Source organism: Phaenicophaeus curvirostris, chromosome 2 (genome assembly GCF_032191515.1).
Source record: "Phaenicophaeus curvirostris isolate KB17595 chromosome 2, BPBGC_Pcur_1.0, whole genome shotgun sequence".
Classification (NCBI taxonomy): Eukaryota; Metazoa; Chordata; class Aves; order Cuculiformes; family Cuculidae; genus Phaenicophaeus; species Phaenicophaeus curvirostris.
In genome coordinates this window covers 71,715,198-71,733,967 of record NC_091393.1, presented here as the reverse complement: position 1 = coordinate 71,733,967, position 18,770 = coordinate 71,715,198, and the positions used below count along the sequence as shown (strand labels likewise).

General features: G+C 50.4%; 3 protein-coding genes across 7 annotated transcripts in view; 1 reads left to right on the top strand and 2 right to left on the bottom strand.

The window, feature by feature from the left end:
- Positions 1-4,950: 4,950 nt before the first annotated feature.
- YIPF3 (Yip1 domain family member 3) lies at positions 4,951-10,083 on the bottom strand. The gene is made up of 9 exons (XM_069852436.1): positions 9,997-10,083; positions 9,408-9,617; positions 9,227-9,333; positions 8,585-8,630; positions 8,112-8,204; positions 7,509-7,640; positions 6,889-7,002; positions 6,366-6,489; positions 4,951-5,437 (listed from the first exon to the last, which is right to left on the bottom strand). The coding sequence occupies exons 1-9, from the start codon at positions 10,057-10,059 to the stop codon at positions 5,316-5,318; spliced, it is 1,011 nt and encodes a 336-aa protein (XP_069708537.1). The 5' UTR covers positions 10,060-10,083; the 3' UTR covers positions 4,951-5,315.
- Positions 10,084-11,044: 961 nt separating this feature from the next.
- On the top strand, positions 11,045-14,898 carry POLR1C (RNA polymerase I and III subunit C). Of its 2 annotated transcripts, none has more exons than XM_069852435.1 (9): positions 11,045-11,153; positions 11,235-11,306; positions 11,412-11,519; positions 12,562-12,694; positions 12,814-12,933; positions 13,108-13,260; positions 13,439-13,588; positions 14,136-14,252; positions 14,587-14,898. In XM_069852435.1, the coding sequence occupies exons 1-9, from the start codon at positions 11,085-11,087 to the stop codon at positions 14,703-14,705; spliced, it is 1,041 nt and encodes a 346-aa protein (XP_069708536.1). In that variant the 5' UTR covers positions 11,045-11,084; the 3' UTR covers positions 14,706-14,898. The 2 variants fall into 2 exon arrangements, with proteins under 2 accessions (XP_069708536.1, XP_069708535.1); XM_069852434.1 differs by having other exon boundaries at positions 12,562-12,714; positions 12,789-12,933.
- Positions 14,899-16,965: 2,067 nt separating this feature from the next.
- The window catches only part of XPO5 (exportin 5), a 30,028-nt gene continuing 28,223 nt past the window's right edge, over positions 16,966-18,770 (bottom strand). For all 4 annotated transcript variants that reach the window (XM_069852430.1, XM_069852431.1, XM_069852432.1 and 1 more), the window contains one exon: positions 16,966-18,646. In XM_069852430.1, the coding sequence (XP_069708531.1) occupies positions 18,506-18,646 (141 nt within the window). In that variant the 3' untranslated portion in view covers positions 16,966-18,505. The remainder of the gene's footprint in view (positions 18,647-18,770) is intronic.

Below are 18,770 nucleotides of genomic sequence, written 5' to 3'. Positions count from 1 at the left end.
GATATCTCCTACAAACATCCTGGGACTTTTTACAAAGGCTTGTAGTGATAGGACAAGGGGCAATGGGTATAAACCAGAGAGGGGCAGATTTAGACTAGACGAGGATGAATCTCTTCACAATAAAGGTCATGAGGCACTGGCCCAGGTTGCCCAGGGAAGCTGTGGCTGCCCTGTCCCTGGAGGTGTTCAAGGCCAGGCTGGACGGGGCCTTGGGCAGCCTGGTCTCATGGGGTGTTCCTGCCCATAGCAGGGGGGTTGGAACTGGATAATTTTTAAGGTCCCTTCCAACCCAAAACATCCTATGATTCTATGATCCTAGTACCTGCCCTGAGATGCAGACATTTAATACCTCCTACAAACACCCTGGCCTCTGCTCAGGAACGCAGACACCTTGTCTTAAGAAAACGATGAACTCAGTAGCGAATCGACACAAGATTGAAAACACGTGATGAAACGAGGAAAGGGATATCAGACAGGGAGGATTCGTGATTGTTTAAGGATTACTTGAAGGACACCCTTATTCTGCTTAAGGATGTGGTAAGGAAATAAGCAACTTTTGTTAAAGTAGAATTGTGTAACCTAATGAACACGTGTATTCAGTAGGTGTAACGACTGTATCAGCTAGGTGGGATTTTGAGCATTGGGTTTGTATAAATAGGCCTTTGGGTTCTCCAGTGGGTGTGCTAGTTTTGTGGAATATCTTCCAACCAGCACACTGCACAGAATAAAGGCAATGTCTCCTCTCTAAACAAAATACTTCGTTTCAGGAGTTTCTTTTTTTTTTTTTTTTTTTTTTTAATTTCAGGTATTTAATTAAGGTCAATGTGAACCATCCTTTCTGGTCCAGGGCTTGTGGAGCTGGTGCTTGGAGGCAGCTGGTGGGAGGTGGAGGGCTAGGGAAGAGCTGCAGGCTCCCCCATCCCTGCAAGCACACGGCCTTCACCCTCAGCCTGACCTGGAGCGTGAGGGGTGTACCTCACCCTGTGCTAATTTACAGATCAGGGGGATTTGTCCCCTCTCTCCCCCACACAGGGTAATCCAGTACTTGGAGAGAAATAGGAAGCAGGGCCTCTGAATTTTCAACTCTACTGAGCTGAAAAAAGGAAGCCAGTGATGTGGAAATTAGGTTAAACTGCCTAAGTAGGCAGCTTTCTGCACGTAACTAATCTGGCTGCTGCATATAGCAACACTCAAGTGAATTCCACTCCAGTGGGTAAGGCAGGGATAAACTCAGCCTCTTCTGCTTGGTTAGCAGGCCAGGGTGGGAGAGGGGCTGGAAAATGAGGGGAAGAATATGTTGTGGAGGCAGATGTGAAGCAATTCCGCCCTGTTGAAATGGAGGAGCAGGTCACCTGAGCTCAGGGCTGCCCATTAGGTCCTGACTGAGACAAGAGGAGCGCCAGATAAGAAACTGGACTCAGATGTCAGCTTTAAGGCTTTGGCTGCAGCATCTAATTTACAGTGTAGCTGTCGCCATTCCCTTTGACTAATCCACTGCTGTTCTCGAGCGCTATCTACACACTTCCCTCTGTTTTCCTTTTGAACAAGAGTGCACAGGCTTGATACTACGCCTGCAAGACATGTCAAGAACAGACCACTAGCCTGGCAACGCACCTACGCTGGGAGATGAGCAGCAGCTGCGGGCATCCAGCTGTGCAGCCCAGGAGATGGCTTTCAAAAAAGGAGCAACTGGTCTCTAAGGTCCCATTAAACGGTTCAGGTGAGACTGGAATCCTATATATAGCAGGGCTGTGAGGGGCAGAGGCTGAGTGTCAGAGTGGTGGGTGGGGGTCACCAAGAAAATACCAGGTCGACTCAGTCTCACCTCACCTCGCAGTTACCTCCAGGCACTAATTAACAGACTATTATTAGAGAGGTGCTTGGAGGAGAGCCCCTGGGACATGTCCCACTTCAACTGACAGCAGCAGCCCCGAAGCATGGATGAAGATGCTCTAGTGCTGGCATCTTCATTGCCTGTTGTCAGGAGCAAGAGCACACGGAGGAGACAAGCATCCTACCTTGCCTTTTGCCCAAATACCTTGGGAAAAGTATCACAGAAGCTAACGGTTCAAAGCCTAGGCTCTCTTAACCTGATTAAAGGCAATGCAGAGGGGAATTTGGCAGTGGTACTTTGTGAAGATCTAGATATAGCTTCTTGTCATGTGCAGTTACCCAGCAGGTATGAGGAAGGTAGTTTATTATTTACCTACTGAGGGCATAAGGAATGAAAGTTGACTCTGTGAACTGATACCATTAAGAGCTAACACATAAACAGAGAAAAACAGCAGATGAGGAACAGATAGAGTGAGGCTAGGGGCAGGAAGGAAAACAAATGTGAGAAGAAACAGTCTACTTGTAATCCAAAACACAACTAAGGCGTCAGTGCAATGAGGATGGATGACTGTAAGAAGGACTGGACTCCCAAGTGCTGCAGAGGAGTGGAGGAGGTCATGAATGCTTTAATATACTTTTTGTCTTCCTCCTTCTGATCTGACAGCTTTACATGTTTATTTCAGTTTTAATAAAAAGCAGCTTATGCAGTTCTCACAGAGCCACCCTTCCTCAAAAGGGGAAGGTGATAGGATGGGGGTGGGGAATTATTTCAGATTTGCTGCAAAGGAAGGAGAAAAATCATTTTAGATTTGCTGCAAGAGCCACGGGAAACAAAGAGCAGGAAACAAAGGCAGAGATGGTCTGCCATGATAGGGCTGTAAGGCTTGTCCTGACAACTAGAGGACTTGAGTAACCACTGAGAGATGCCCTCCCACAAGGACTTCGCTACGGCTGCATGCTCAGCATGCTCCCTGAAACTGCAGCATGTATGCATTTCCCTGCAAAAGTACATCCCTCTGTGTCAGCAAAAGGAGATGTTGAAGCTCTCAGCCAAATGCTGAATTTCTAGCAGTACAGAAAAAAAAATCAGCTTCCAGCTGCAGCTGCACAGAGAATTAATCAGGGCTGAACAACTAGAGCAGAGCAAGCCCCACAGCTTTCAAGAGGGTGGTTGGTTGCACCCTGGTCATCTGTCCCCGGCTGACATGACAACCAAGCTGGGCAGAGGAAATATGAAGACTGCTTTGAGTGAAAACACAGGGTGCAGCTTCACCCCTCTGTTTTATCTAAGCGTCTGGGTGTGGGAGAGGAGCATAGCTCTTCTCTAATAGTGCCTGTAGATCAGCAGTGGTAGCATGTGGCATAGAATGATTTTTCTTCTTGGCTGGGTTTATTCTAGTGACAATTGCCTCTTTCTTCTTTCCTACCCTTCCGCCTGTGCTTGGAGATTTTGCACCAAGAGAAACAGACCCATTCTAGGCTGCCAGGGTAAGCGCACATTAGAAACAAACCTCCTGTGGATTCAGAAAAAGGGAAATACCAGAATCATGCAGCACTATAAACTAACACTTCCCCTTTGTCAAGTTTGAAAGTAAGGGAAATTCTAGGAGCCTTAAGCGGTTCAATTGGTCAAAAAAAAGGTGAAGACTACTAACCAAACTAATGAATTTGATTTCCCCAAAAACAACTAGGTCTGAGTGGTGTTCTTCAGCCAGTATCAAGTTTCCCAAGGTAGGAGGTGGGGAGGGTGGAGCAGAAGAGAGTGAGAGAACATGCCTATTACGTGTTTCTTAGCAGACAAGCTTTGGAAGGGGAACAAAGTATGAACTTAGGAATATGCAAAGAGCGAAAAGTAGGTCTGTGACTGAAAACATCAAGTCCTGTCGGGAAATATTTTTCTTCTAACTGAAGCAGATGACCAGCCTGACGACAGTAGCTGGCACCGTCTTTCTCTGTCATTGCACCTCAGCGCTAGTCCGAGTGCCACTACACCTGCATCCTCTCCTTGCCCATATAAGCAATAGGCCAGAGAGTTGTGCTTCTGACACGCCACCTGCCTTGTGCACAGCTAACTGGTGGGTACACCAGGTCAGAGAAAGAAAGATCTTGGGGCTATTTCCACTCTGAGCATAAAGGTGAACTTAGAATCATAGAATCACCAGATTGGAAAAGACCCATCAGATCATCGAGTCCAACCATTCCTATCAATCACTAAACCATGCCCCTCAGCACCTCATCCACCCGTCCCTTAAACACCTCCAGGGAAGGTGAATCAACCACCTCCCTGGGCAGCCTGTTCCAGTGCCCAATGACCCTTTCTGTGAAGAATTTTTTCCTAATGTCCAGCCTAAACCTCCCCTGGCAGAGCTTGAGGCCATTCCCTCTTGTCCTGTCCCCTGTCACTTGGGAAAAGAGGCCAGCTCCCTGCTCTCCACAACCTCCTTTCAGGTAGTTGTAAAGGGAAATAAGGTCTCCAAAGAGAGCAATAAGGTCTCGAGTCTCCAAGAGTCCTTTCAGAAATGAGAGCCAACCAGTAGTACACAGCAGACTGGGGGTGTAGGGGGCGAGGTGCTGCTCCCTGCTCAGAGCAGTGGGGTGACAGTCCTGTGGCCGGGAGACAGGAGAGCAAGCTGCATGAGGATGAGCTGAGGTGAACCGGCCTCTTCAATGGAAACATCCACAGAAGACCATGCACCAACATGCTGCCTCTGCAGTCAGAGCTGCTTTCCCACAGAGCAACATGGGCAGAAGGGTGACAAGAACAAAAGATGCTGTGGAAGCACAGAGACAGGTATTTCTGACACACACAGGAGAAGGGATGGTAAGGCGAGACAGCAGCATGGACCTAGTGAAAACAACAGGGTCAATCTGGAACACGACAAGAAGGAGAATGTGGTTAATCTTCACACTGTTACTGAAAATCTGCACAGAAACTGAAGTTCCTCTGCCTTTTGGGCTACAGAAAAGTGGCCAAGGCAGGCCACCTACCACAGAGCATTTGAAGTAGGACAGCAGAAAATTGCGAAGAATCCTGCTTTGAGTCTTAGGACAGATAAAGGTGTAGAGACCCAAAGCCACTCTCCAATTACACAAGTACACTCCAACATAACACAGCACTCAGCACCAACATCAATTTAATTCTTCCCTCTCCAGGACAAGAACAGGACAAGTCCTGGAGTTACATCAGCAAGCGGAAAGAGGGGTAGAGGACAACTGTGCTAGGAAATCCCAGCTAAACATGCAGGCAACAGAACCACTCTACTCAAGACAGCCCAGACCTGGGTGGGGGAAGAGCGTAGTTCTTCTGAGTCACTGAGGTGCAGTTGACTCAGCTGCCCAAATCTGCAACCCAAAGGACAGGGCCAGGAAAACAAAATCAAGTCTTCCTCCTGCTGTTCTGTCCAATTCCTAAGAGGCAGCAGGTTATTATGGCTCTATGCAGCCCCAAAAGTAGTGAAGGAAGCAAGTCCAAGTCTGTGAAACTACAGGGTCAATGCAACAGATTTGGCTGTTGTGTTCAATACAACATTGGAAACAACTGGAATGTCTCTGGCAACTCTCTGAAAAGGTGGCACGTTGGGTCCTTCCAATGTGTCCAGAATACCTGCAGGGAACAGCAAAAAAATGAGGAGAGAAGCAAGTTAGTTCAGATGCAGACAGCACGTTTCTTCTTGCTTTTCTTTCTGGACAGGTAGTGGCTGATGGCGGTGGGGCCCAAGACATGTGAAGCACTTAGAGGCAATGGGAGGAGGTATCTTGCCCCTGCAAAATGAACAGCAGCAAACACCTCCAGCAGAAACCACGGGGTACAGATCGGGGCTTCTCCTTGCAGCAGGAAAACTGTGTGCACCCAAGAGGAACATAAGTCCTTTCACTTGGAGAGTACCAGATCCAGTACCCTGCCATGTGACCCAAATGGAGACATTGCCAGGGATACTGCCTTGCTGAGGCAGCTTGATAAAATCCTCTCCCTATCTCACCCATACATGGCCGCAATGCCACGTACATATCTGCCCGCCTAAACTTAGAAAGGGACTTGTTTTTTTTTTTTTATTTTATTTTAAAGGTGACTTGAATACATAACAGCCTGGTAAACAGCACTGACTGGGGAAGAAACAGCTTCTGCTATCAGTGTTGTACAACATAAGATAAAAAAACAGTGTTAATAAAGAAGGAAAAAGACTTATGACACATTTCCTTACCAACCTGACTTCATCAAGGTTCAGGAAGGGACTGAACATCTGCATTCAAGAACAGTCTGCATGGTAACACTTCACTTGTGGAGAAAGACTGCCTCATAACTTAGGTCTCAAGTGCTATAACACTAAAAGTCAGTGACTGTGCCACATCTACATGCTGCCCTACTCCGACAGCTTCCTCTAATAAAGCCAGTGCTGGTCACTCTTGGATTGTCAACTGGCACAGATGCCCTCAGGTCAGATCAAAGCTGTCCATCATTTCTCTCAGCGACAAAAAACATCTCGCCTTCCCCCAGATCTAACAGAACACGTCTTCATATCTCCTTTCCTTACCTTCTACCACCTTGTGATAAGCAAAGTGCAAATAGAGGAGGAAAAGCATATGCAGAGCAGCAAGAGTCCCACACAGGATGAGCCGCTGGGTATGCCCCACGGTGCGCGACAACAATACAGCAACCTAGGAGAGAAGTGGAGATTAGAGACAAGGTAGCTGCTACCTGAGCCTCTGGCACTGCAGCCAGGAGCACACAGGAGGATGGGCCAAATTCAGAGTAATGCGACTTTGTTTCACGAAGGTTAACCTCGCCCACTCTTGTCAAGAGTTCAGGATGCTCAGGCATGGCTCTCCACGCCAGGAGGGGCTGTAAGGGAGCAAGCCTCCTGCAGCCATTAGAATGTGTGAGGATATTAAGCCAAGTGCCAGCTACACCACTGGACAAATGACCCAGGAGCATCAGGCTGTTCTTCACAGCATTTCTTCAGAGAAATTAACTGTTTAGCCCAAAGAACAAAAGCAAGCAACACCTCCCTCCCTTTTTTTTGTCGCGAGGAGGGCCCGAGGCTGCCTGTCCCTTACCATTCGTAGTGTTGAGAGTCCACCAACACCCAACCAGAAGATATAGAAAAGGGAGTGGAAGTGGATATTATAGGTGACAAAGAGAGTGATGCAGTGTCCAAAAAGGCCATAGCCCTGACAAAACAAAAATGTCCATGTTACAAGTATCAGTCTCATGCAAAGGGCTGTTGATCAAGAGCACGAGCAGTCTACTCCCGCAGTGCTACACAAACCACTCTTCCAATGCCAGCACAACAATTTTAACAGCGTCCCACACTCAGATAATGTCTGAAGGACTCATAGGGATATCAGAGATTGCAACAACTTGGGAAACAGAGGAAAGAGCCTCTCTTTCCAGATAAATTAGAATCTCTCATTTTTTTCTCATCGTCAGGCTCTCAGATCAGGAAGCACAAAGCAGGAGACCTGCATGAAGGAACTGCCTCCTTGTGCTGTCGCTGCGCTTGGGATGGGGCAGGTTAGAATAACATCCTAGAATTCCAGGTTGCCCCAGTGCAGCCACCCAGGACCACCGATTTACAAAGATTTTTCCCATTCTCTGGTAAGACATCGTAAGTCACCTTCATGCTGGAACACTGTACAGCCAACCCACACCTTGAGGCATCCCCATCGGTACATACCAACAGCGACAGCATCTGCACCAATGTGATCTGGGCATTGCAGAGATATGCCAGGAAATAGAGGAAAGAGGAGACGCCCAACCAGTAACCGAAGCAGGTGCCAATGGCTGTGCCCATCAGTGTGCCTTCCCTCTGCGGAGACAGGGTCAGGATGAGGAGGACTCAAAGAAGTGAGGAGGAGCATCTGGACGATGCTCCTAGTCATATGGTCTAGATTCAGATATTACTGCAAGGAGCAGGGAGTTTTATGAACCTTACAGGTCCCTCCCAACTGATGATCTATTCTATGTTTCTAAGTGACCTGCCAGCACCCAAATCCCACCACAGAGAGTTCCCAAAGCCCTTCTAGGTGTTACCAAATAGCTGACTGGCAGCACCCAGGATGCCGTGTGACCAATGCCCCAGCTCTCCCATTAGCAGAGCTTTAAGATTTTCTCATGCATCCTTCCTCCCACCCCCAAAGTAACAGGCTCTTCCTCAAAACTATCTGTTTTTCAGCAAGATGCTTTTCAGTCATGGAAGAGGTTTCCTCTCCCTTTCTAACGTTACTATAGCAATCCAGGGCCCAGTCAAACCACAACTTATCACTGAGATTCAACGTACAATGATGGTGTCCGAGGTCTTCATCCCATGCAAAAGGATGGCCACCAGCGTGAAAACAAGCATGAGGGGTCCATAAAGCTCACCTGCAATCTTCTACAGGAGGAAGCAGATTAGGGAAGGCTTGGTTAGTGCCCTTGAGTACCAGGCTGCCTGCCCCAAGTGATGGGTGGATGAAGATTATCACCTATCCACCTGAGAAGTAACCGCAAAGCCATTGCTGACAGGAGCCAGGGAGAATACGTTGTGTGATTTTGGAGGCTGAGACGTGTGAAGTCTGGAGGTCTAAAACTGTACCAGTGCTAAAGGCAGCACACCAGGGTTTGGAACAACCACAGGAAAGGGTTTACCAATATTTTCAAGGAGATGAAAACCTAACAAATTCAGGTCCTTAATAACATGGACTGTTTTGGTTTTATAAGGTGTCAGCGATGTTTGCTTGGATGTGGAGTCTGATTCAGCTAAAGAGAACTCACCTGTGGGAAATTAATCATCTTCACAGGAATCATGGACTCCAGCAGTCTGCATCACAGCAAAGGAGGGAATGACATCAGGAGCAGGGAGGACAACAGGATGGTTAACAAAAGGCTTCAAAAGTAAAAGATCCCACACCCCATCACCGGTGTTTTCTGCTATGGTCACAAGCCTTGGGGGACAGAAATACCTTCTAAAGGGTCACATAAGGTGACTACAAGAGAAAAATCTTACTGCCAGTGGGTTAACTTGGCTGGAGGGGATTCAGTGAAAACATTTAGGGATTCACTCAGGGATGAGAGACTGCTGAAAGAACAGCAGGACGGAAAGCCACCTTTCTTCATGCAACCTCCCAAAACTTTTGCCTTTTTGGACACAACTGTGTAGCCAACCCAACAGAAGTCCCATAATATCCCTGAGCAGGAAAAGGCTGAAGATGCCCATTTTTCGCCCTGAGCAGCAATGCTGGGTGGCAGCTTGCTGCCAGCCCCCTTGGGGGACCTTGATAAGGACACTGGGACAAAGCACAGATACGCTTCCTGGTATGTGAAGCTTTGCTGCCAGGCCGCCGGCCTGGAGGGACAGACATTCAGCCCCATTCTGTGCCTCCCCACTGAAAACGGTCCAGGCCGGGCCCTGCTCACCTGGCGCGCACCTGGACAGGCTCCACGTCAAAATAGGGCCGGAGGATGTCGATGTTGGCATAGAGGCTGAAGGCCCTGGAGGCTTGTCTCTTCCCAGCCTGCCACATCTGTGGGGAGAAAGGAGCTGGCAGTGGCTGGGTGGGCACCGCCGCGGCTGAGGGCAGCAGGGAACATCACTTACCTGGTCAGCCACCTGCCGCCCTAGCTGCCCCCGCAGTCCCTTCACACCCAGGAACTCCCCATCCTCCTCCTCCTCGGCGGCTCCTGCTTCACCCTCTGCCTCCTCTTCTTCCTCCTCCTTCATGCGCTGGTGCATCTCCCCCATGTCCTCGAAGCTGGAACCTGATGTATCATCCATGTTCTCCATGTCGATGACAGCAGAGCCCCCGCCCTGTGCTGGGACAGAAAGCGTTCAGTGCCAGGGCAGGGAGGCAGCACCCAGGGCGGACAGACAGACGGATGGGCAGATGGCACCCAGGGTGGACAGACAGACAGACAGATGGCATCCAGGGTGGACAGACAGACAGACAGATGGGTGGCATCCAGGGCAGACAGACAGACAAACAGACGGACAGGACCCAGGGCAGACAGAAAGACAGGAGGACGGCACACGGACAGACAGATAGCACCCAGGGCGGACAGACAGACTGACAGCACTCAAGGTAGACAGACAACGCTGGGACGGACGGACGGACAGACAGACAGGCAGCGCCGGCAGCGCCCGCTCCGCATCGTCCCCGCTCCGCCCGCCGCCCCCGGCCCGGCCGCACCTGCACATTGTCCTCGAAGCCGCCCCATTCGGCGGCGCCGCTCCTACCCCCCGGCGCCGCCATGCCGCCCGCCCCGCCGCGCTGGCCGCGCTCGACCGGAAGTGACGTCGACGGCGACGGAAGCGCCCCTCCTCACGAGGCCGCGCGGGAGCGGGAGGGCGGCGCCGCCATCTTGTGTGTGGCCGGGGAGGGGAATGGCAGCGCGGTGGGGCGGGGAGACGGGCGGGGCCAGAATCCGCGGGGCTGGGTCACAGCAGCTCCGTGCGGCGCTGTGGGCTCGGGCAAGAGTGACTGGAAAGGTGGCTGGAGGAGAAGGACCTGGAGCGGCTGGTCAACAGCCAGCTGGACATGAGCCAGCAGTGTGCCCAGGTGGCCAAGAAGGCCAATGGCATCTTGGCTTGGATCAGAAATGGTGTGACCAGCAGGTCCAGGGAGGTTATTCTGCCCCTGTACTCGGCACTGGTGAGACCGCTCCTCGAATCCTGTGTTCAGTTCTGGGCCCCTCACCACAAGGAGGATGTTGAGGCTCTGGAGCGAGTCCAGAGAAGAGCAACAAAGCTGGTGAGGGGGCTGGAGAGCAGGTCTTACGAGGAGCGGCTGAGAGAGCTGGGGTTGTTTAGCCTGGAGAAGAGGAGGCTGAGGGGTGACCTCATTGCTCTCTACAATTGCCTGAAAGGAGGTTGTAGAGAGGAGGGTGCTGGCCTCTTCTCCCAAGTGACAGGGGACAGGACAAGAGGGAATGGCCTCAAGCTCCACCAGGGGAGGTTCAGGTTGGATATCAAGAAAAACTTCTTCCCCAAAAGGGTCATTGGGCGCTGGCAGAGGCTGCCCGGGGAGGCGGTTGAGTCCCCGTCCGTGCAGGTGTTTGGAGGGCGGGCAGAGGAGGTGCTCTGGGGTTGGGCTCAGCGGCCGGACTCGATGCTGTCAAAGACGAAATCACGGAGCCCTTGGGCTGGAAGGGCCGCCCCGGCTCACGTGGGCTGGGACGGCGGGTCACGTGGGCTGGGACGGCGGGTCACGTGGGCTGGGACGGCGGGTCACGTGGGCGGGGCCGGCGGGTCACGTGGGCGGGAGCGCCCCCCGTGGCCATGGCGGCCCGGCCGGGCACGGACGAGATGCGGGATCGCGTGGTGCTGGGCGAGTTCGGCGTCCGCAACGTGAGTCCCAGCGACTCCCCACCCCGTTCCTTCTCCCTCCCTCCCTCCCTCTCGCCGCCTCACGGTGCTCCCTCCCCGCAGGTCCACACCACCGACTTCCCCGGCAACTACCCGGGCTACGAGGACGCCTGGGACCAGCGGCGCTTCGAGGAGGTGGGTGAGCCCCGCCGGGGACGGGGCGCGGAGAAAGGGGGCGTTTGGGGTTTGGGGGTTCGCGCCAGGGGCCCCGTCTTGACCCGCAGCGCGCGGCCCCCGCAGGCGTTCCGCGTGGATGTGATCCGCGAGGAGGAGGACACCCTGGAATTCGACATGGTGGGCATCGACGCTGCCATCGCCAACGCCTTCCGCCGCATCCTGCTCGCCGAGGTAACCGGGGGGGGCTGGGCCTGGGTTATTTGGACGAGACTTAGCTGAAGGTAGAAAACCGATACCGAAAATGCCGGCAGATAAACTCCCCGAGACTCCTTTTGGAGTTTTTGAAAGCGAACACCCTTTACCAGGCCTGGGCGACGCGAGGAGGGGTCTCTGTGCAGCCAGATAGGAGCGGGGACAGAATACATTTCCCCCTCGTGTGCACGCGTATACGTTTTCCCAGAAATCTTATGTGTATTATGTTACTTTCCAAGGCCTTATTTTAATGGTGCTATGAGCTTCACAACAGTAAAATCTCTTGCTAATTTGGAGCTTTGGAGCCAGCTCTGCCTGAGCTTGCATTTTAGGTAGGGAAAAGCTGCAAACAGAAGTGATCACATAAGACACATCTGTTCAGCATAGGTAATACTTCACGCAGGATGTTATTATCTCCAAAGCTGCATCTGGAAAAACACTGCTTGAAGAAAAAGCATTGTATTAGAGGCACATTCTGTGTAACTTTCAAAAAATACAATTCCTTAGATGAAACTTTACTTTAGCTTGAATAAAAAAAAAAAATTGCACTCTTTGTACTAGTAACTACTTCTTGTATTAATTCTACTTCAACTCAAATCAGAATATTCTACTTTTGCAGTAGTAACCGCTTCTTGCATTGGGGGGTGGGTGGATGAGTGATGTGGAGGGTGCTGCTGCCTCACCTAAGCCCTTGCAGAGAACCTCTGGGTTTGGAAGGGAAGCACAGGTTCATTCTCCACACGTGCCAGGAGTCTGGAGAGCGTTAAGAGCTTTAGCCGCATGAGCAATAGGGCTATTGGCAGTGTCTGTGGATCAGCCTGCCTTTCACTGCTCATTAGTTTAAGAAAGTGTAGAGGAAGAAGTTATATTAGGTTGAAGGGGGCATTGGGTTGCCTGGTTTGACAGAAATACCCCTGGAAAGGGTGTGTAGGGCAATCACGCAGGGGCACGCTAGACGGGTGTTCCCTTCGCCTTAGTTCAACTGTCATCTTATTCTGACCTGATCCATTGTCTCCCTGAGGTGCCCACGATGGCTGTAGAGAAAGTCTTTGTGTACAACAACACATCCATTGTGCAGGATGAAATTCTGGCTCATCGGTTGGGCCTCATCCCTATCCGAGCCGACCCTCGACTCTTTGAATATAGGAACCAAGGTGAGAGTCTTGGATCAGAGGTAAGTATTGATGATTTCCCCTGAAGAAGGAAATCAGGGTGATGTAAGCTGAGCAGAAGTGCAATTCCATGTAGGCTCATGCTTGTCTCCCGTTCCCAGGAGATGAAGAAGGCACAGAAATTGATACTTTGCAGTTCCAGCTGAAAATAAAATGCAGCCGAAACCCTCAGGCAGCCAAGGAATCATCTGATCCTGATGAACTATATTTCAATCACAAAGGTGAGCTCTCTCCTTAAAATAGGTGCTTTTTCTTTCTTTTTTTGATCTTGAGAGACAGGATTTGATCTGTTCTCTCAGCTCTGTGTGCAGAGAGAACCAATTCCCTTATTCTGCTAAACTTACTTGTTACCACCTCCAGTCCTGCTGGCTGATTCTTGTGGCTTTTCTTTGCAGTTTACAGTAAACATATGACATGGGTGCCCCTGGGGAATCAGACAGACCTCTTTCCAGATGCTGACTTCCGACCTGTTCATGATGACATCCTCATTGCGCTGTTGCGACCTGGCCAGGAAATAGATGTTCTCATGCACTGTGTCAAGGGTATTGGTGAGTTATGGGTCCTGGCACAGCGGGAGGCGGAGCATGAGTGCTTGGACTAGGGCACAGCTGTGTGGAGAGGAAGGGTGGAGAAATGGCTTTCCTCCTGGAACTTTAGGCCCAGGCATCCTTGCACTATTGTTCCCTGAGGCCTGCCCTCTTCCCTAACTCTTAATTCTTTATGCAGGTAAAGATCATGCCAAGTTTTCTCCTGTGGCCACAGCTAGTTATCGACTGCTTCCTGACATTACCCTCCTGCAGCCTGTTGAGGACGAAGCAGCTGAGTTGTTGCAGAAGTGCTTTTCCCCTGGAGTCATTGAGATTCAGGACATCAAGGGTACTTTTTCGCTGCTTTAAAGTGTCTTTTTCCTTACAAGCATCAGCAGAGACTGATTAGAGACTAGAGTCAAACTTTGTAGAGACAGAACCACGTTGTGATGTTGTCTGGGTGATGAGAAACCATTCATGCTATTCTGAGCCAGATCTTACAGATGAGTAGCTGCCACGTGCAGATGTGTTGGGTGGTGGACTGAGGTCTCCCTGAAGTACTTGAGCATTGGCCACCTGTCCCCAGAGCCCTGCAGTAGCTGATTGAAGCTTCCAGTACTGTTCATTTGTCTGTAAGAGTGGGTAATGGGCTTGCTCTTTCCAGCAGTTGAGTCGGGAAAAGGCTTCTTGTGTCCTGCCCAAGGGCACGTACAGGCTGTTCAAGAACACTAGTTCTCAGGTTGGATTTTCACGTTGGGAGTGTGATAATTCTTTCTATTTGTGGCTTTGCTGCCTTTGCTGATGGGGGAGTGCATGTTGAGGGTTAAGGACCTGCCATGACCACGAGGCACCCTTCTGCTACAGGTAGCCATTTCCTTTCATCTTTTCTCCTTTAGGAAAAAAAGTAGCGAGAGTAGCCAATGCAAGGTTGGACACGTTCAGCAGAGAAGTTTTCCGACATGAGGGTCTGAAAAACCTTGTGCGCCTGGCAAGAGTGCGAAACCATTACATCTGTAAGTGCCCCATTTCCACAGAACACAGGGACCCACTGTGATTTGTGCAAACAAGCAGAGGGTAGCCAGCATGTATAACTGGGTTTCTGCCTCCCCTACCCCCGACGTCATCAGCCTTCATACACTGATATTCCAGCAGGTAGCTGCTGAGGTTGTGGTTTGGCGTTGCTTTGGGAATGGTGTGTTTGTGCTTCCTGCTGGAAAATGTAACCTCTTTTCCTCTGGCTGTGGGGATCTGGCTTGCTGGAAGTGCAGCGTAAGGGAAGACGAGGGGCTGGAGCCAGGTGCAGGCTGAAACTGCCTCGTGGATCTACTGATTTGTGTCTCTGCACAGTTTCAGTGGAGTCGACGGGTATCTTGCCGCCAGATGTGCTGGTGAGCGAAGCCATCAAGATCCTGATGGGAAAGTGTCAGCGCTTCCTGAACGAGCTGGACTCTGTGCCTATGGAGTGACCAGACTGCAGCTGGGAAGCATATCCTTGCACTACTGCTCTGAGCTTCCTGCACCTGCCCACAGGGATGACTCCTCTTCCATAGGCAAGAGGTGTGAGATGGGCCTGTTAAGAGTCCTTTCTCTGTGAATTTGTTTTCTGTTGGTGATGAGCCTCAGTGAGGAGATGCACCAAAATAAAGGCTTTTCTTTACAGCTGTCTCCTCCTGTGCTGTTCACAATTGTGAGACTGAAGTACCCAGAGAACAAAGTGGTATTGGGTCTAAAACTGTTTCTAAATCACATGCAGTGTCTGAAAAGCACTGATACGGTAGTGTAATAAAGCATTTTGCAGCAGGTCAGTGAGATTTAATGAGTCAGTGTCGCTGCAGGAGTGTTTTGCAGGTGTCTCAAACCAGCTCCAGGGTAGTTGCTGTGGTAGATAAGTGGCTGGAACACCTTTCCAGTGAAGAAAGGCTGAGAGAGCTGGGATTGTTCAGCCTGGAGAAGAGAAGGCTTTGGGGAAACCTTATTGCAACCTTTCAATTATAAAGAGTGTATGGAGAAGGAGTTTTTACCAGGGCCTGTAGTGACAAGACACGAGCTGGTGGTTTTAAACTGAAAGAGGGCATAAGCTATTTTTTACAACGAGAGTGGTGGTAAGACCCTGCAACAGGTTGCCTGGAGAAGCTGTGGGTGCACAGTGGAATTGTAGAAGGTCAGATGGGACTTGGGTTTGAGCAACCTGACCTAGTAAAAGATGGTTACAGCAGAGGCATTGGACTGGATGGTCTTAGTTCAGGAATTATTCTAGGGTTCTGTGACACGGTACTGGGCTTCTCTGTACAAAGGTGGGGTTCAAAAGCTTGCTCTGTAAAGACTGACAGTCCCTTCTGAGGAGGCTCAAGGTAAGGCTTTTATTCCCAGGCATTACATTTAACTGCTCTGTTCTCCCTTTCAGTGACCAAACATACTTTATTACTGATCTTGAAGCAGAACTCCATGGCAGAGGGCAAGTGCCAGTCCAAGGTCTGTCTCCACCCAGGGAACCCTCTCAGAACTTGAAAGTTGGTCTCAGTGGCGAGCACGGCTGTTAGTCAGCACCGGGTAGGTCTTGGCATGTGAAAGGCTCTCTTGACAAGGCAATGCAGGAATTGGAATCCCAGAGAATGACTGGGAGTACGGGGTCCATCCTCACTACAATGCTGGAATGTGCTGAGATGGCCAAGGCAGCGAAGAGCATCCTGGCTTGGATCAGAAATGGTGTGGCCAGTAGGAGTAGGGGAGGGGATTGTGCCCTGTGCTGGTGAGGCCACAGCTCAAATACTGTGTTCAGTTTTGGGCCCCTCACTACAAGAAGACATTGATGTCCTGGATTGTGTCCAGAGGAGGGCAGCGGAGCTGGTGAAGGGGCTGGAGCACAAGTCTTATGAGCGACTGAGGGAAATGGGGCAAGTTAGTCTGGAGAGAAGGAGGCTGAAGGGAAACCTTATCACTTTCTACAACTGCCTGAAAGGAGGTTGTAGTGAGGTGGGTGCTGGTCCCTTCTCCCAAGTAACAAGGGATAAGATAAGAGGAAATGGCCTCAAGATTAGGCCTAAGATGGCCTTAGATTGAATATTAGCAAAAATTACTTCACTGAAAGAGTGGTGAAGCATTGAAACAGGCTGTCCAGGGCAGTGGTAGGGTCACTGCCCCCAGAGGTGTTCAGAAAGTGTGCAGATGCAGCACTTCAGGACATGGTTTAGGAGGCAGGGTGGTGTTTGGCTAAATGAGCTTAGAAGTCTTTCCCAACCTCAGTGATTCTATGGATCTAATTCAGTGCAGCAACTACTATTTTTTTTCTCTGTTTTGCTGGGCTCTAGTTACTTAAACTGTAAACATCCTTTAGGTGTTAATTCCCTTTGACAAATAGTAATTTGTAGCTGAATCCTTTCAGTTCAAACAAGCTGCAGCAGCTCCCAGGCTGAGCTAGATTACATGGGGTGCCTTGGAAAAACGGTTTCGTAACAAACACTTAAATTGATGTCACTCAGGCCCACCCCTGAGGGCTTCTGCTTTTGTTACGAGATCTTTCATGCAGCCTTCATCAGTACCAAGGGCAATAGCTGTGTCACCTTCCTCTCTTACTGAAAAGATCATCTGAGAGCTAGGGCTAAGCTACACATGCTACTCTCAGCAAGAGCCAGGGTTGGGCTTCAAGGCTACTTTAGTGGCTCCTTTAGAGGCTTCAGATCTTACTGAAACAGATCAAAGATAAAAATGAAACCCTGACACCACAAGTATGAAACTGGAATAGCTTTATTGACATTCAGAGGTGTAGCACAACCAGTTCAGAGACAGCTTCGGATTTAAACATTCCTACAAAAAGGGTTCTAAAAACCATTTTAAAAAAAAAGAAACCAAACCCCTTGTGTCTAGCATGAAGTCACAGAATGTTAAAAATATCACAACACAATAAATACACCCGGCCTTTGCAAGAGCCAGGAGCCATGTTAGCCCAGAGGTTAAGAGTTTTAGGCCAGGAGGAAAGTGGAGGGTGCTGGTGGAACAGCAGAGGCAGGAGGGCGAGTGGATTCCTAAGGCCTGCTCTTTCTTCCTGCACTCTCGCCCTACCCAGCCCCAGTCTGACCCCCGTGGAAACGCCACCTTCTCTGCCTGCCATGATTTATTCTTTGTTCTGTCTCCTGGTTGGCAAACCTGCCAGCTAGCTCTGGACAGACCCTCCCAGCTCCTGTGCTAACACTAGGCTAGACTGAGTGAACCATTTGTCGTGTAAGAAGAACCAGCTTTGCAGATGGGAGTGGTTTGATGAGTCCCACCTCAGCTAAAACCCAGTTTCTGAGCTGGTGTCTGCCCCCTGTAAACTGCAGTATAAACAGCCCCCTCCTGCCCCACCACAGAATTCTCTGAGAAGTACCAGACTGGGTAAAAACACGGGCTACTGTCACCTCCACAGCAACAAGGTGAGGAGATCCCTTTTGGTTTGCAGGTGCTTCAGAGATTGGTCCAGGTTTTGTGTAGCCCGCACTGGCCCTGTTCTAGTCTACAGAGCATGGTAAAACAAAAATAATAATAAAAAAACCTCTACCCTGTTCCCCCTGAGAGATGTCCAAGAAAGGCTGGCACAAAGTACGCGCCTTCCATTTGGCTCTGGGTAGAACAAGCTGTATGATCATATACATACACCTCTGTGTGTGTGTATATATATATCTAACAGTGTCTTCTGCCTTAGAAAGGCTGATCTCGAGGGAGATCCTAGAGCACTGCTAGGCTTCCTGGCACACAGCCCTCAGCCCAAGGCTCAGCATCCTAGAGAGGAATGGATTCATCAGAATACCAGTCCACTAGGGACAAGTCCCGGCAGGCAGGACGAGAGTGTGGGATGCGTTCCCTACAAAGCCTGTCTCCTAGCACCCAGAGGAAGGTTGGGGTAGCCCCTTTTCCCATGGCGCGCTACTCTGCCTTTTTCTTTAATTCTAAAGCCCAAGGGATAAAGAAGTGGAGCAAGAGTGACCCAAGGCTACAGGATGACCAAGCTTTACCTAACGGAGTCTATGGGCTCAGCTCCCACGTTGCAGAGAAGCAGAGGTCTAAGGATGTTCATCCAGTGGAGGGCAGGGAAAGGAATCGGGGGAAGCTTAACAGACTGGTTCAGATGCCACCCCAGACCCCATCCCAGCAGGGAGGAGAAAGGGACAGGACCTATCAGGGGCTTTATTCAGATGAAGGCTTGGGGAGGCGATGACAAGGAGAATCTAATGTGCTTGCTATGAGGAGAGAGAAAATTTAAGGTAGGGGAGATGGTTGCAGCATCCCAGGCTCAGGGCTCAAAGAGCGCAGTCAGGCCCTCTCCATCCTCATTTTCTAGCACATCTGCCTCCAATGATGGCTTCACCTTTTTGAAGAGCGATGGGAGGTTCCGGATATGAACCTCCTTGCGGAACTGCTCTCCGAGGGATTTCTGCAGAGGACAGACAGGCAGGCATCAGTTGTTAGTGCTTTCATAGCCCCACTCAACTCGGGGGCAGCTTGCTTCTACGTCAGAGGCTAACCCCAGATACTGAGCAACCCCTTGGCCTGGAGCC

What these genes read in the sequence shown, in the direction of transcription:
- YIPF3 (XM_069852436.1), bottom strand. Translation starts at nt 10,059, where the DNA reads ATGGCGGCGCCGGGGGGTAGGAGCGGCGCCGCCGAATGGGGCGGCTTC. An exon ending in GCTTCGAGGACAATGTGCAG is followed by an intron (nt 9,618 to 9,996) that starts GTGCGGCCGGGC and finishes GTCCCAGCACAG; the next exon opens with GGCGGGGGCTCTGCTGTCAT. An exon ending in TGCAGATGCTGTCGCTGTTG is followed by an intron (nt 7,003 to 7,508) that starts GTATGTACCGAT and finishes TTGTTTTGTCAG; the next exon opens with GGCTATGGCCTTTTTGGACA.
- POLR1C (XM_069852434.1), top strand. Translation starts at nt 11,085, where the DNA reads ATGGCGGCCCGGCCGGGCACGGACGAGATGCGGGATCGCGTGGTGCTG. An exon ending in GTGAGAGTCTTGGATCAGAG is followed by an intron (nt 12,715 to 12,788) that starts GTAAGTATTGAT and finishes AATTCCATGTAG; the next exon opens with GCTCATGCTTGTCTCCCGTT. An exon ending in AGTGCGAAACCATTACATCT is followed by an intron (nt 14,253 to 14,586) that starts GTAAGTGCCCCA and finishes GTCTCTGCACAG; the next exon opens with TTTCAGTGGAGTCGACGGGT.